Source organism: Mustela putorius, unplaced genomic scaffold, assembly GCF_011764305.1.
Source record: "Mustela putorius furo isolate JIRA1106 unplaced genomic scaffold, ASM1176430v1.1 tig00000224_pilon_pilon_pilon, whole genome shotgun sequence".
Taxonomy (NCBI): domain Eukaryota; kingdom Metazoa; phylum Chordata; class Mammalia; order Carnivora; family Mustelidae; genus Mustela; species Mustela putorius.
Window position 1 is genome coordinate 16,144,660 of NW_025421321.1, and position 16,764 is coordinate 16,161,423.

The window sequence follows — 16,764 nt, forward strand, 5'->3', positions numbered from 1 at the left end:
CAAATAAGGACATAAAATCTTTAAAAAACAAAACAAAAACTTGAAGCACCTAAAGAACCAGCTTCTAGTTTTATTTTTCTGTTCTACTGTTCCTTTGATTTCTGTGTCATTGATTTCTGCTAGAATCTTTTATTATTTCTCTCCTCCTGCTGCTGGATTGAGGTTTTACTGTTCTTTTTTCAGCTCCTTTAGTTTTAAGGTTAGGTTGTGTATTTGAGACTTGTTTCTCAAGAAAGGCCTGTATTGTTCTATAGTTGCCTGTTAGGGCCATCTTTGCTCCCTCCCAAATGTTTTGCATTGTCATGTTTTCATTTTCATTTGCTTCCATATATTTTTCAAAGTCCTCTTTAATTTCCTGGTTGGCCCATTCATTCTTTAGTAGAATGCTCTTTAAACTCCATGTATTTGATTTCCTTCCAAATTTTTCTTGTAATTGACTTCAAGTTTTAAAGTACTGTGTTCTGGATATACACATGGAATAATACCATTTTTTTTTTTTTTAACTGGTTGAGGCCTGATGTGTGATCTGGTGTGTGATCTATCCTGGAGAATGTTCCATGTGCACTTGAGAAGAATGTGTATACTGTTGCTTTAGAATGAAATGCTCTGAATATATGTGTGGTCCATCTGATCCGTGTGTCATTCAAAACCCTTGTTTCCTTGTTGATCTTTTGCTTAGATGGTTTGTCCATTGCTGTGAGTGGGGTGTTAAAGTCCCATACTATTATTTTATTATCAATGTGTTTAATTTTGTTATTAATTGCTTTATATATTTGGCTACTCCAATGTTAGGGGCATAAATACTTAACAATTGTTAGATCTTCTCTTATTATGATTTAGTGTCCCTCGTCATCTTTTACTACAGCCTTTGGCTTAAAATCCAGTTTGTAAGATATAAGGACAGCTATCCCTGCTTTCATTTGATGCCATTAGCATGATAAATGTCCTCTACCCCCTCACTTTCAATCTGGAGGTGTCATTGTGTCTCAAGTCTCTTGTAAGCAGCACATTGATGGGTCTTGTTTTTTTTATCCATTCTGATATTCCATGTCTTTTGATTGGAGTATTTGGTCCATTTACATTTTAGTTTATTTTAAAAATATTTATTATTTAGAGAGAGCGCAAGCATGAGCAGGGAGAGGGATGGTGCGGGGGGGGGGTGTGAGGGGTGAGGGGGCAGGGGGAGAGGAAAAGAATCCCAAGAGGACTTCTCATGGAGCAAGCTCAATCTCGATCTCACAACCCTGAGCTCATGACCTGAGCTGAGATGAAGAGTTGGGTGCTTAACTGGCTAAGCCACCCAGGTGCCTCAGAGCTTTTTTTTTTTTTTTTTTTTTTTTAAATGATTTTATTTGAGAGAATGAGAGAGAAAAGGAGCAGGGGGAGCAGCAGGTAGAGGGAGAAGCAGACTCCCTGCTGAGCAAGGAGCCCAATGTGGGGTTTGATCCCAGGACCCCAGGATCTGAGCCGAAGGCAGATGCTTGACTGACTGAGCCACCCAGGTGCCCCAAGCTTTTACTTCTAAAATTCAAACTCAGCTTTGTGCAAAGCAAACTACCATGCTAACAAGTTTTTCACCATAAACCGTTAGATTGAATCCTGTCAGTTCAGGTTAGATGGGTCTGTTGCCAGGCAAACATCTCCTGCGAGAGTTACTGGGAAGGAACAAAGTAACAGCAGAAGCTCTTGTTTGTATTTTTCCTCATTTCATGTGTATGGTTTTTCTCAGTCCTGCTACTGTTAGCAACATGGAGTGAAATTAGAACTTTTTTTTTTTTTTTTTTAAAGAGGAAGGCATTTTGGGAGTGTGAGGTGATTCTAAGGAAGAAGTTCAGAAGCCTTTAATGAGATACCTTTATTGAGGTAAAGTTTGGAACCAAATTGTTTCTCTTGTAAATGAGGTAAAGTTAACAACAGAAAGCTCACCTGTTTTTGTTGGTCAGTAATACCTGATTGGCTTTGGTGGATAAAGAGAAGCTCCAGCCTTGAATGTGTGTGTTGCAGTTTTGCAAGTGCATACAGGAGATAGGAGATACGCTAGTGAGACTGTCTGAGGGCCACATTTGCCATGGGCCCCGAGCACCAGGGCTCTGGTGTCCCTGAAGGACAAAATATAGGTTGGAAAGGCGACATGGCTGGTTCTACTGAGCCTTGGTGTAAAGCAGAGAAGAGGTGGGACTCAAATTCACTTTGCATGTTTCATCTGAACCACTTTGACCTTGGGGAATGGTTGGATTTCTTCATGATGTAATTGACCTCAAACAGAAAGTTTGTGTTTAGTGTCTGCTGGTTACCCAGCAAGGCTAAGTGTTCAAAAGCTGGCTTTTAAAATAGACTAGAAATAAGTGGGGGAGAAAAGCCAGTTGGAGCAGGCAAGACCGTGTGAGAGAGTCAGCCGGGCTGACGCACTGTGGCGTAACCAGTGTGCCTGGTATGTGGTGTTTCTACAGGTTCCATTTGGAGCATCTGAGGGGATCTGAAAAATTGCAAAAGGGTCTAAACACTTGTAATTAAAAGGAAGAATAAATTTTAGATGTGCCAATTATTTTCTCTCAAGGACCTTCAGTGACCACCATGGAAAGACATGGAATTTAATTAGACCACAGGGGTTTCCAGCCACAATAAATCAAACTGCACGGAATAAGGCAATGATAGAACGGTACGCTCTGGGGTGAGAGAATCCAGTGATGAATAAATTCATCTTACTGTAAAGAAGAGACACACAACAATTCAAGGCTTTTGAAAAAAGCATCATTTATTTCAAAGTACAACACAAAGTTGTATTTTTAAGAAATACACATTCAATCTTGTATCCCAAGACTTGGCTATGTGCATTTCAGTTTATCGTTAAAATAACTTCAGGTATACAAATGGTACATACCTCAAGTACAAACAGCACAGAAAATGCGTATGGTCTCAACCGAATGTTTTTACATTCATTCACGGTTCTTAAAGTTGACTTACATTTCTGTAATCTGCTTTTAAACCAAGACAGCCTTATTTTAAAAAAATACTCTGTATTTTTCAGCACAAAGTCCTCATACATTTTTAAAATTAGATCTTGGTGCATAATATTGCAAAATTATTAAAAACCAAACTTGGTAATTTAATAAAATTGTCACATGCCAGGACTTCTGAATCAACTCAAATTATCTCCTTAGCTGTAAATGTCAAATTTGTGTTCAGACAGATAAATAAAGGATGGAAGAAGACAGGTGGTGGAGACTTGATAGCAGCTAAGGTTTTCAGATGTACAGGTCTTATTAGAGAGTTTGTGGCTGAGTCCAGACTTTTCCCTAAAAGCACAACAGCAAATCTCATATTATCATAATTGCAAGAAAGATCTGAAAGAAGCGAGTGGTACAAGCCTGCCCTGCTTGAATCTGTTTTGCAAAGATGAGGAGGGTGGGGAGTGGGAAGCTACAGCAGTAACAGCCTTAAAAAGATGTCTCAAAAACTGGCATATCATGATCTAGATGAGGGGCCCCCACTTTGTTTTGTTTTGTTGCCTAATTTCAATTCTCATGAGGGAAGTGTGAATTAGACCAAGGGTCGGAGCTTCTTCTTCCGATTGTGGGGCTCCATATCCGCCATGGGTTGTAGGTCTGCCCCAAGTCATCGGCTGGACTCGAGGTGGAGGGAGCATGAGGAGCAGAGGAGTTTTCTGTGCCCATGAGGCCAATGCTTGGCAGCGCGTTGGCTGGAGTGGTGAAGGGCAGGGTACTGTTCAGGTTGCTGGACCAGATCGAGTTGCTGAATGGAGTGGTGGACCACAAGCTGCTGGTGTTGCCAAGGATCGACTGAGAAGACAGAAAACACGCAGCATGGAGCATCAAGGCTGACAGGCGCACATGTGCTACGCGGGTGACGCTTATGCTAGAAACTGGGGCTGGGCCAGAAGTGGTTTCACCTTCTTTATTTTGAAACAAATGTTTCATACGTACAGCCATCTCAGCATCTGAGCAGATGGGTCTGCTCTCTTAAAGGGCTGGCAAACCACAGTGGGCCACACCCAGCCCTGCCTGTTTCTAAGTCAAAGGGCTGCGGGCACATGACTGCCCCGCTGGGGGAGGGCCCGTCCGGCCATGTCGGCATGACGGCAGCAGAGGGGAACAGATGCAAAGAAGCAGGATGGCCTGTGAAGCCTAAAATATTTACTGACCCATTTTAAAAGCAGCTTAACCATTCTCTAAAGCTGAATCCAGAATGATTTACAAGTAAAGAAGGTAAAGTATCTACTTTCAACCCTGCATGTCTAATTTAGTTTTCCTGAGAATGAAGAGGGAATCACAGCAGGATATTTTTCTGTGATCATTTTGTGAAAGCTGAAACCAGTAATTATCTTGGCAAGAATACTTCTTTGGAGCATGATCTCGACAGAAAAATTTAGCTGAAAAACCAACAAATGTACACTGGAAAAGCTCAAGCTAAGGTGCTCCCCCAAAGCAAAATTAATGCACCCTTCCAGCAGCTTGCTGCCGGGGGCTCGACAGCCTACAGGTCGTAGAGGGTGAAGGCCACCCTCTGCCGCTGTCTGGCTGCCAGCCACACCTGCGGCCTGACTTGCAGGTTGGGAAGAGGCGGTAATGTTTTGGCTCAGCTCAGAGACCCACCCCACTGGAGCTCACTTGTGCTTCCTATAGTTTCCTGACTGTAATCGCTGAGGAATACCCGTGGGTCCCTTGGGCAGAGTATGAAGACACGGCAATGAGGACCATAGAAGAACTAATCTGCCCCTTCCAGGCCATGCTCCAGCCTCTGTAACGGCGTCAGTGCCGCCTGAGGAGCAGTGACAGTAACAGCAGGAGTGATGAGGGAGCAGGTGAGGCTGAGCCCCAAGTACTCACTGTGGCCGTGTGGGTCGGGGAACTGGAACTGGCTGGCCAGGAAGGGCTGGGATCTGTCGCTGGAGAGTCCCAAAGGTACGAAGGGCCACTACTAAACTCGTTCCAGCCTCTCTGGGAGGCCTGATTGCATGACCGAGATAACCCAAGTTTGCTGAAAACTTCTGCAAATAAGGAAGCAATTAAGTGTGTATTATTTTGCCATGCTCACTGGGGCATTCACTCAGAGGCACATGTCCCCCCAGCTCTCACTTAGGGCCGGCCCCTCACCTGCTCTGCCAGCTCCCACCACAGCCTGGGGAGAACGGGGCATAGGGGGTGTTCCCCAGAACTCGAGTGCACGGCACACAGTCTGAGCTCTTTACCCGGCCCGCTAACTGGATGACACAGTGCAAACATCCCATTGCTAACGTGACTGCAGCTAAAGCAAAGCTCACACTGCAGCCTCTAGTCTGGGACACCAAGTAAGGAGCCCAGCATGGCCTTTCAGACACACAATCCTTTCTTGAAGTTCTTAAATAACCGCTGGGAACCACAAACCAGCTGGCACTCCTAGCACTGAGCTGGCTCTACCAGATGCCTGGGCTGTGGGCGGGTAGAAGAGAAGGCCCTTTAGAGAGGTTCCTGCTGGGCCTCCCTTGCTACAGGCCACTGTGCCAAGGGCTGATGGGGCCTGGGCCCAGGCATCTGTCTGGGAAAGCTGCAACAGCCCGGCTGCCCTGAAGTCAGCCTGCGTGTTTTCTGTCAGTGCCTGACTACAGGGACAAAGAAACGTGCTGACAAAATGACAGGCTGGAGGCGCCTGGGTGGCCTAGTCAGTTAAGTGTCTGCCATTGGCTCAGGTCGTGATCTCAGGGTCCCTGCTTAGCGCAGGGAGTCTGCTTCTCCCTCTCCCTCTGGCCCCACCACTTGTGCTCGCTCGCTCTCTCACTCACTCTCAAATAAGTAAAATCTTTTTTTTTTTTTTTTTTTCCAAATAAGTAAAAGCTTTAAAAAAAAAAAAAAAGGCTCTCCTAGTTCAGTGTGTTTCTCCACACATAAAACTAGACCTCATCTTCCTTTTTCTTTGTCCATGTGCTTATTAGTTGCAGGTCTAGTGTTAAACACTCACCACCAGTTAGGTTAAAAGAATTCCCAAAGGCCGAGAACGAATTGAGGGGTGTGAAGTCAGGGCTGCTGGGGTTGCTGGCAGGACTCCACAAACCCGAGCTGGATGTTACAGGAGGAAAATGCAACACACAGAGATGTATACTGGTTAGTGCGCACAGGCCTGTTACACATGGCTTCGCAGACAGCGGGCGCTGCGTCACCGGGGGGCACTCAGGCTATGGAAGACAGGCTCCTGTGCCAAAAAGGGTTCAGGCACAGAGAGGTTCTGAGCTCCTAGCCTACGCAGGAGCTGTGAGCCAGGCTCAAAGCAGGTGTTCTGTGGAGAGAACAGGTATTCTTTTTTTTCCTTATGTTGATCTTTTGGTAATGGAAGATTGATTTAAAAAATTTCCAATCCAGCACTCACCCCTTTCAGTACAGGGTAGGTTGAGTTGGGGCTGTACGGACAGTCTTTACTGTTACTGACCTGGGAAATGAACCACAGCAATCGCTGCCTGTCACTGTGCCCAGGAGGGTTGCTCAGGGTCAGGAGAGCACATCTCCAGTATTTAGTACACACTGTCACGTACCAACTCTCAGGCATAGTTTGTTCTCCTCTATGTGCTCACATCCTTTCTTACAACAGACCGTGACAGGGGAGTAGGACGGACACACACCTGGCCCTCTGTCGGGGGAGCCACTGGGCCTTCTGCTTCCACCCAACAGACCAGAGCTCTGAGAGGATGGCCTAATTGGAATCTCGTGGGGAACACAGGTATGGACGGAAGAAGCTAGCCCTGCCTTTTAGCTTTCTTTTGATTAAGAATGGTCTACTGTACCTGTCTGAGCCATCGCTGTCGACAGGAGTGTGTGAAATGCCAAGGCTGCTGGAAAAATCTGTTTTGTTTGAAGAAACTTTAGCAAAGCCATTCCCGCCTGTAACAATGGACTCTGAATCAATAAAAGGCAATTCTACTGTGCCCAAAGCCCAGGTGTGACAGATAGGACCCCAAGCCACTCACCTGGACTCTTGTCGTACCCGGCTGTGACTGCAGCAAAAGTAGGGTTGCCATTCTTGCCAGGGAGTGAGGCTGCTTTTGTCAACTTGTGTTTGCTTCCATTTGGCTGCTTGGTTTTAGGGTCACTTGAAGGAAGAAGCAAAGAGAGAGGCCATTCCTCATTAGTCCAGGCTGGAGGCCTGCTGGGGGCACTTGTCTTGGGCGGTCTGGCTGCCCCGAGACTGAGCCCATGCAGTGCCCTCACTGTAGCTGGGCCCAGGTTTTGACGGGGAGCTGGAAACAGCCCAGGACAGCCCCCCAAGTATGGCCTGGCCTCACCTAAAATGCTGCCAGACCTAAGACTGTGCCGTCTGATGGGACACAAGGGACTTGGGGGAAAGGTGTGAAAACAGAAGGCCCCTAGAAAAGAGACCAGGGCAGGGATGAACATTTAGGGGCTGGCAAAGCTGCAATCCCATTTTAAAGAACACTGTGTAGGGAGCCATTGGGTCATGGGCTGAGGAGGAGACCAAGGGCTCACTGGCAGGCAATACTACGTGACAGGGTTCTGGTCTATGGCCTGTCAGGACCTGGTAAGGGGCCCAGTACAGCAAGGGCCCCCCCAAGCAGGGCAGCCTGCCCTCTAGTTCTTTGGCAAGAGAGAAAAACCGGGCAGGTTGTCTGTCATTTCAGGCTGGGTAGTTCCCCAAGGGCAGAGCAGGGACGGTGACAACATTGGGCTTGGCTTGCAGGTGTGTGTGTGGGGAAAACGTGCAGCACTGGGGGCATTCTGGCACTAAGAACTCGTCCCGGGCTCCTCACTCTTACTGAGGTTGCTGTTACACCAAGTTAGCCAAACACGGGGGAGGCTCTGGGCCTCCACGAAGGAGCGCCATCGCGGGGTCCTGCCTGCCCATCGGGAGGCTGCCGCCTCTGTGCATGGCACCTGGTGCAGCAGCTCTTGCGACGGCCGGTCTTGGCCTGTAACTGCTGAGCTCTGCAGCCATAAGGGTGAAATAAACATCCTGTAGAGCCGCTTCCTCAATGCACAGGGCGGCTGTAGATCTTCAATACTTAGGATGCTCACTGCCTCCTGAATTAGAAAGTAATTCTACTAAGTTAAATGATGCATAGTTGGGGTCGGGCAACAACCCCAGGAAAGGGCAGAAGATGGTAGAGGACAGGAGCGGTGGGATGGGACAGCAGGCTGCGGCCATTGAGCGCTTCCAATCCAAGAGTGCAAGCATTTACCGAACTTAGTTACCTGAAGGGTGGGGGACAGCCAGGGACCCACCTGCTGGAGCTGCTGTTAACGATGCTGCTGTAGCTGCCCCGGGTCGAGAACGGGCAAGGTGCAGCGGGGGGAGAGGGAGAGGCAGGTGTCGGTGAGGTCTGGCGTTGTTTCAAAAAAATGTCTGCGTTGAGGGTTTGCAGAGAAAGTTTATAAAGACTATCGGTAGCTGGAAATGAAAAATAAATGGTCTTGTTAATGTACTGTTTTGATATTTACTCTTGAAATTACTTTTGATGTTCTGATAGAATGCAGAACTCGACCGCTTCTATAAAACAAAAACGAAAACAAAAACAGCCAGCAAGAAAGCTTTTACATGTGTTTTGTTTAAAGGTTTGAAAGGGAAAAAGGAAGTCCCGTGTCTCTCTGTCTAATGAGGCATTCTAATTCACCGCTCCTCAGTGCTCTGCCAGATGCTCCTGGACAGCTTCTCCCGGCTCAGGCTGGGAAGGCGGCTCTTCCTTGTCCTTCAGGGGTGGGCAGGGAAAGTCAGTGCCTGGGACCGGACAGAGTCCCTGTATTTCCACCCAGACACGTGTGGGGGTGGCGGGCAAAACATCCCTGAGTCCTATAGTTTGACCCTACCCTGCTGCTGCCCCAGTCCACGGCACAAGGATGCGAGCTCCTGGAGCTACTGCCCTTTAGGATAATGTGTACACAGCTGTTTGAAAGATTTAAAAAAGAAAAAGCCTACATAAATAAAATATTAATTCTGCACTCACAAAGAGGAAACACACATAACTTCTTTCAGAAAATGGCATCATCTGGCGAGGATGCATGCGGCCCCAGCCATGGGGGCCGTGGCCTCTGTGAGCTCAGCCCCCGTGGGCTCCTGGGGTGTGTGGTTGCGCACCTCCCCGCAGTTCTCCTGGCACAACGGCCCCGTCCTGTCACCCTCCTTTCCCATCCCTGCCCAGCACACTCTTCTGCCGGGGCACATTCCCACTCCATCCCCACCTGACGGCCCTTCCTGGCCCGTGCAGGCCCTGTCTACAGCGAGGACAGCCTGCTCTACTCCCAGTCTCTGTGAATGGTCTGTTTCATCTCACGTCCAGAAAGACCAGAAGCCAGCTCAGCACAGTGCTTCCACTTCCCTTGTGACTCTCTCCCACACCCGTGGTTCTCCCCAAGCCCCCAGGGCTCAGAGCCCAGATGGAGCTGCATGTTCCCTGGCTGCATCAGGGCAGCACCTATGGCACTGCCATGCTAAGCCCCCTTCTTCTCAAAGCCTGAGCTAGCCATTCATTCCCCATCTCCAGTGCCGCCTTGCAACTACCCCAGGATTCTGGCATTCCTCAGTGGTGTTGGCCCCTTATTCCCTGTCCCTGCCTCCACTCCACCAGCTCTCACCCTTGATCATGTGGTTAATCCCTTTCCTATATGCTCTGTAGTCTGTTGACTTGATGCCCATGTTCAGGGACAGCCCATCTCAAAGCTCTCAACCTTTCTGCCTACCTCAGAAGCTCCTACAGCGCAGTGTCTGGTATCACCTCTATGTGGTAGGACCATTATATTTACAACTGTCCTGATCCTTCCCAGCCACCCCTTGTAGGACATCTTCTCTGACTACCCTTTCCCCCCAAGAAATGAGCCGGGCACTGTCGGCAGTGGGACAGTCCTCCTCCAATGGGATGTGTTTCACTGAGCCCAGGAGTAACTCAGTAAATGTCGGAATACAAGAGGGGAAGTTAAGTCAGAAGAAGACTTTTTGGATTAATGCTTGAAGTAAGAAGAGAAGATGGGGGGAAGGTAGAAGGTGACCAAGAATAGCATAGGGCATGTGCAATTAGAGAACTTTTTGACTCAACAGATTTCCTCTGGGGCTTTCTGTTTGCCTTTCAATAAACCCTTGGATTTGTTGTCTTTTAAAGTCATGATGTTATTCGAAGAGAATTTTCTCAGCATCTCCTAGGGGCCTAGGGAACCATGCTATAAGGGGTCCTGCCTGGGGGTGGAGCAATCTCTCCACATGGTTTTCCAGTGAGGTGCCGGCTAGCACAGCCGAGTGGAGAATGGTCTACCCCCTGGAAAGCCTAGGAAGTGCAGCTCTGCTAGCAGGGGGTTTGGAGGCTTGAGATCTCAGCCAGGTCAGTTATCAGTGAAGGGTGGAAAAGGGAGAAAAGACGAGAAAACAGGGGGACAGGGAGTGTATTAGACTGATTCTTACTGGTTTCATGTAGCAGTTTTGTGTATATGATGGAGCCCGGCTGGAACTTTCCAGTAAGGCTAGTGGAGAGAGTGGAGAGGTTACAGGATGTGGGACCAGGCTAAGGTATTCCTTGCTTGGAAACGCACACAATCGTTATGCAGATGTGGGCCTTGGAGCGAGTACACACTTTCTGCAGTGGCAAAGCCATCTAGCTGTCTGACAGGGAGCTCTGCCCCGAGGCACTGAGCTCTCGGAGGCAACAGCTGGCCTTCTTAGATGGGCCTGAGGAGGAAACAGAGCATTCTGCTTTCCAAACATTTTCTTCTCCAGACCATTTGTCTGGCATTTCTTACGTTCCTCCCCTCCTGAGGTGGGGAGCCGAACTCACATGGGTTTGGATCTGGTCACCTTTTCTCCTCAACCCCAAAGGAGGGACAACAGCATGTTTGTCAGGTGCCACTTGGTGGTGACGCTGTCACGGCCAGCTATCTGGTCTTGAAGGCTGTGCCTGTTGACACCCCCTCTCTCCTGTACGTGTTACTCATGGCAGCAGAGCTCACGCTGACCTCGCTGGGCTGCAGACAACCCTATGAAACTGGCTCCCTGGGAACCCGGTATCCCCAGTGCTGAAAACGTCCCTCTGTGGGGGGCGGTGATATCTGTTTAATACGGCACGGCCCAAATCACAAAGTGGAAGCCTAGGACCGGTGTCCAGCTGAAACTCAGAGGGGAATCTAAGGAAACAAAAAGCATTCAGCCTGGACACCAGGACTATTGAGAGATTTGTTTCAAGATCTCTTAATGACCAGGGATTTAGGTTTGTATCTCATCCCAGGCAAAAAAAATAGTATTAAATAGTGCCAGAAAGTCTCATGGAAAATAGGGGGCTAGAGGTTTTACCACAGAAAGTGTCTCTTTCCAGTGTACTTATACAGGTGAAAATGTAAGAGGCGCCATGTTTCCTATACAATGCACCTGGATTTCCAAGTTTTTTTCCTCCTTCCCTTTACTGAGGACTACAATCACACAGTCTTCATTTAAATCCCCCTTTGCCCCAAACAATCTTTTGTTCAACTCTGATTTTCCCTTTGGCACAAACTGGCTAAGTGTGAGTTCACTCTAACACCATATGGATTAGTCCTCAAGCTGGTCCTCTCTTGACCCCAAACACCTATAATTAGGCCCTTCCCTTGGCCTGTGTCTGTTGCCTTCTATTCTGGGTCATAAGTATGTAAGGCGAGGACTGCTATCTTATTTTAGTAGCCTGTGCTACTGCCATGATTTACTCTTGGCCAAGTCTGACAAACAAGGTCAAGAAGCTAGTGAGTAAAATAGAGAAACCTTCACACAGGTGGTTTACATAAAAGATGTGGGTCAAGCTGAAGGAAGACTGAATTTTTACAAAAACGATTATCACACTGGTAAACGTTATGAGGAACTAGCCAGGCAAAAAATGGCTGCGTTAACAATTTCCTAAAGAAGTATTTCTTTGGGTGAGTCACCGCTCCAGACAGATCTTCCCATTTTGTACACTGGGAAGTAGTGTGGTCTAGCAGCTCTAGAAAAAGAGCCCTCGTGTGAACTGTCTCCTAATTTTTCTGGTGTAAACACTCCCGCCATGGCCAAACAAGCTACGACACTTTTACCAACGGCAGACTATTGAACAAAGGGCTTTGGCTGGCTGGTACAAGTGGCCTCAGATACCAGGCCTCCTTTTAAAGCAATATGCCCCATGGAGTTTTCCTGCCCAGAGCGGACCCCATGGTTTCTCAATCCCCATACTTACAGCTGCCGGGCTTGTGAACTGGCACAGAATCCCATTCCGGGGGTGGAGAGTCTTTTTCACCTTCTGAGCTACTGGTGTTGCCTAGTTCTTGACTATTTGGGAGGAATTTTGCTAGAGCAGGTGGCCTGTTATCCACTAACTTATTTGTACCTACACAAAAACCAGGAAACAAAAAAATCATTAATGGAGGATAAACTCCTTTCTTTCAGGTCTTTTTCAATGAACCTTTTATAGGACCGATGACTACTAATCGATTACTGGTAACTCACAACTAGTAATTACTAGTACAATGAATCATGAAAATATCCATATGGTCAAACAAAAATACCTTTTGTTTTCTGGGAATTTCGTGATTTGGATCCACTTGTCAATGCAGTTGGAAGAGGAATCTTGGTTGGGAGATTTCTGCGTTGTTTACTTTCCAGTGGGGGGGTATAAGGGAGTTCTAAAGAACTGAAAGACAATCATGGATGGAAAATACAAATTTATGCCTTTGTTTTGGATCAGAGAGTAGAAGTTACTGATCACGCTACAATTTCCATTGCATATGTTTTCCTCATCTGGCTTCCTCAGACACTATGTAGTCATGGTCCTGACTTAACGCTGGCTGCTTTCCAAATGTTTCTAAGACTGCTCAGAAGACATGCAGCATTTGCAGATTTGTCCTTTGCTATTCTGAGTGCTGACAATGAACTGAGGTCCATTGTTTGATACTACGGAATGGGTTAGAGCATCTACCTCACATCGTATGTATAAAGGTTTTGGCAAAAACATGCCGTTTTGGGGGCTGCTAAATGCAGTCATTTTGCTTGTGAATGAGTCTCTCCCATTATCTGGACCACTAGCAGGATTCTTGAATGTGGAGATTCTGAAAGGTCTCCGACTTACAATGTCAAAGGGTCTGCACATTTGTCTCATAGAAACCATGAAATGAACCAGCGCTAAGTTCCTGGCTTGCCTATGAAAATCCACTAGCCCAATGCAGAGCAGGACTGATAGATTTGCCTAAGCTCTAGGGTGAATAGGGTGAGATGAATTTTCTTCTTTATTCTTAAACTCAAGGTTAACCCTGGGCAAACATTTAAGTATTATTTTTTATTCATTCAGAGTATATATGTGTTCTAAAAGATTCAGAGGTAAGCTTAACATAATAAACATTTATAAATAGAACTAACTGGCTCTGAACTTCCTGTCCAAGGCAAAATGGGAGGCATGCTGGGCTATTTTAGTTTCTATAGCCTGATGCAGAAAACATTAAAATCTGCTGGGAGAGAAGCAATCTCTAGGAGAAATGGACAGATGACCTATAGAAGGTAACAGTGTGAGCAATGTAGCTGTCTCGGCCGTAAAGATATTCTTTACGAAGCTGCTTCTGTAATGGCCACCAAGATCAAGTCAGAGGCTTGGGAAGGCCTAGGACAGGAGCTAAGCTAACTGTGGTCCAAGAAGGGTGTTTTCCGATGAAGGCATGAGACATAGCTGAGAGAACCCAGTGGCCCCTTACCAGGATTCTTCCAAAATTTATCAGTTATCTTCACCATTCTGGTCATGGCCAGAAAGCTGTCGGTTCAAGGGTGAGCAGAGAGTTTGCTTTTCATTAAAAATCTGACCAAGTTTACCCATGCCACAGATGTTCTAAAATGGGTGTGTTTCTGGCAATTTCCACCTTAGGGTACTTCCTGTTCTGTCCCCAACCCTCAGGTGCGTGACTCCAACACACCACTCTGGCCTCCCAGAGCCTGTCCTTCAAGTTCTTTTCTATGTACCACATCATCTTCCTTCTGTTACTACTCCAAATTCTCACTCCTAGAAGGCAGCCCGTTTCTGCTAGGTTCTGGGATGGGGACAGCCCACTGTACTAATTCACATCAGATCTCAAAGGTCAGAATGGTTCAAACCTTCTAGGTGACAGAATAATATATAAATATTAATAATACAAATAAACCCATTTTAACATAGGCTATTTACAACTATTTATATGGTAGTAGGTTAAAGTCATTTCCTTCTCTTTCTTTTGTATCTCTGCATTTCACAAATTTTCTATAATAAATATGTATTAGATTTGGAATCAGTAAAAGAGCTAACCAAAAATCCAAAGGGTTCTGTTAACCCAAATAAGTAGAATTTTTGGCAGGTTAACAAACCAATGTGAAAAAATTCACTTTTTATGGGCAAGAGTATTAATGTTACAGTTTTATAAACCTTCCATGTCCTTCCACTTCTGATTCACAGTGTTATTTATAAATTGCACCTAAACAACAACAACAACAACAATAAAGGCTCCCATGAAACCCTCTGGTGCTGGTGGCAGAGGTGGATGTGTGGGAATTATTTTTAGGTAAGTCATTTATAAATATGGAGGTTGGGGGTTATTTACAAAGCTAACTCTGTGCCACTGTTAAATTAGTTGGTTTCTTAAGAAAAAAGATGTCAGACAACTATTTTATTCATGCTGATTCATACTTTCCAAAATTAAGCTAAATGGTCTTTATCAAGAAACCTTTTTAAAGGCTTCTGAGTAAAACAGGAAAGAGCCTACTTAATTTATAATTTTTAAAATTAACATATAATGTATTATTAGCCCCAGGGGTACAGGTCTGTGAATTGCCAGGAAGCCTACTTAATTTAAATGATTCTTTCTAAAAGGGAAAAACTGTAAGGTGGTTCAGATGCCAGGCTTGATTTCTGCTCTGTAATACACATTCTGTGCTGCTGTCTGGGGAAGGGGGAAGGCAGAGAGCTGAAGCCAAGGTCAGGGTGAGCCAGGGCTCACGGGTCTGGAGGCCAGTATGTGAAATGTGGTGCCCACGGCTCTGAGCTGTGCTGTTAGAGTAATAAAGAGGACAATTACTCTGTGAAGGCTCCCCCCCACACCCTCATTTTAGATTATTACATTTAAGTCATATAAAGTGTTGGTAAATAAATAGACAACAAAAGGATGAATGGATAGCTGCTGTCCTAAGCCAGGCCTGGTTCTACTATGCCTGAGCTGGAACTCTCATTTCCTGGCCTCTTGGTCTTTTGGAAGTCTACAGGTCCACTTACTTCTATGGTGTTGAAGCTGGCCAAGATGGACTGACTGGCTCTCTGCCATTGCAACAGTGTGCTCCCCACTCCCAGGAAATGATTTTTTGAAGCGAACTTGAGGGAGTATAGTGGGAGGTGGCTGCAGAGGCAGACACCATGACTGAGTCACTGCTCTGCCTTTATCATCACCTATTTATAAGAAAACAGATTCCTTGGCATTTCAGGATTGGGTCTTGTAGCCTAGAGATAACAGAACATCCCACTAATACTGACTATCAGCGTTTTGGCTGACTGATAGATGGAACATTTATTCCCAATCATATAAAGCTTTCAAAAGAAGATGATAATACATATATGCCTCATTAATGGTATCTCTTTTTAAGAGTGCATCTATACCCTGCAGGTCATGGAATCACAGTTAACACACTCACATCATTTCTGAGGTGACAGGAGTTTTGGGTATCACTAACATAAGGACTGGCAGTGATTTTACCTGAGTGACAGAGCAAGGTCTTTCCTGTCATAACTCAGTGTAGACAGGGAATGACTATTCAGAGAGGCCACATTTCTGGTTATTAAAAAAGCCAGTCTTTGTATGATCTCATGGATACGTGAAATTTAAGAAACAAAATAGAAGATCATAGGGGAAGAGAGGGAAAAAGAAAACAAGACAAAATCAGAGGGAGTCAAACCGTAAGAGACTCTTAGTAAACAAACTGAGGGTTGCTGGTGAGGGGATGGGGTAACTGCATGATGGACATTAAGGTGGGCACTGGGTATTATATGAGACTGATGAATCACTGAATTCTATTTCTGAATAATAATACATTATATGGCAATTTAATTTAAATTTAAAAAATTAAAGAATACATGGTCTATTCTTTGTGAAAACAAACAAAAACAGAAACCAGTCTTTGTTTAACTCCATATCTGAGTGATGTCCTAATGAATTCTGACTGATTTAATAGATTTATCCCTGAGTTTGGAAAAACACAAAATAAAATTGGTGAGTTTTAAGAGATTAGATTAAGGAGATTAGAAGAGTAAGGCTGCATATGGATTTCTTCAGTTACAAAAGACAATTTAGAAAGACAATTCAGAGGACAGTGCTTAAACTATTTTGCTGGTAACGATTTTTCTCTTAACTATACACCAAGAGGATATGAGTTAGCCTTGTAACTGTCCCTTGATGGAGAGCCAGTAGAGAATGGACTCCTGTAGCTTTCTGTTAACCAGAGACTCAAAGTCCTTATAAAATTAGTAGCATTCAAGTGAAATCTTTTATAAAATTTTCAAAATCAAATTTTCTAATGGTCAACTTATTTTATAAAAAAATAATACTGTATAGGAGGAAAAGGGATAAAGGTAAAAATTAACATGTAGTATTTGTCTAAAAAATACTATGTCTCTGAGCTCAGGCATCAAGGCTAACACACAATGCAGAATGGGTAAAATCACCTGTAATTCTGCTAATGGTCAATTTATCTGATAAAAATTTGGATTATAACAGAAGTCAGTGGAAAAGGGATGAAGGTAAGAATTAACATGTACTATCTATTTAAAAAATTATGTCTGCCAGC

At 45.4% G+C, this 16,764-nt stretch overlaps 1 protein-coding gene across 1 annotated transcript in view; it reads right to left on the reverse strand.

The window, feature by feature from the left end:
* Positions 1-2,737: 2,737 nt before the first annotated feature.
* The window catches only part of TMEM131 (transmembrane protein 131), a 210,067-nt gene continuing 196,040 nt past the window's right edge, over positions 2,738-16,764 (reverse strand). Inside the window, exons 34-41 of the mRNA XM_045077772.1 lie at positions 12,486-12,610; positions 12,158-12,307; positions 8,226-8,391; positions 6,956-7,077; positions 6,773-6,869; positions 5,956-6,053; positions 4,848-5,008; positions 2,738-3,800 (exon numbers count right to left, since the gene is read on the reverse strand). Of these exons, the coding sequence (XP_044933707.1) occupies positions 3,516-3,800; positions 4,848-5,008; positions 5,956-6,053; positions 6,773-6,869; positions 6,956-7,077; positions 8,226-8,391; positions 12,158-12,307; positions 12,486-12,610 (1,204 nt within the window). The 3' untranslated portion in view covers positions 2,738-3,515. The remainder of the gene's footprint in view (positions 3,801-4,847; positions 5,009-5,955; positions 6,054-6,772; positions 6,870-6,955; positions 7,078-8,225; positions 8,392-12,157; positions 12,308-12,485; positions 12,611-16,764) is intronic.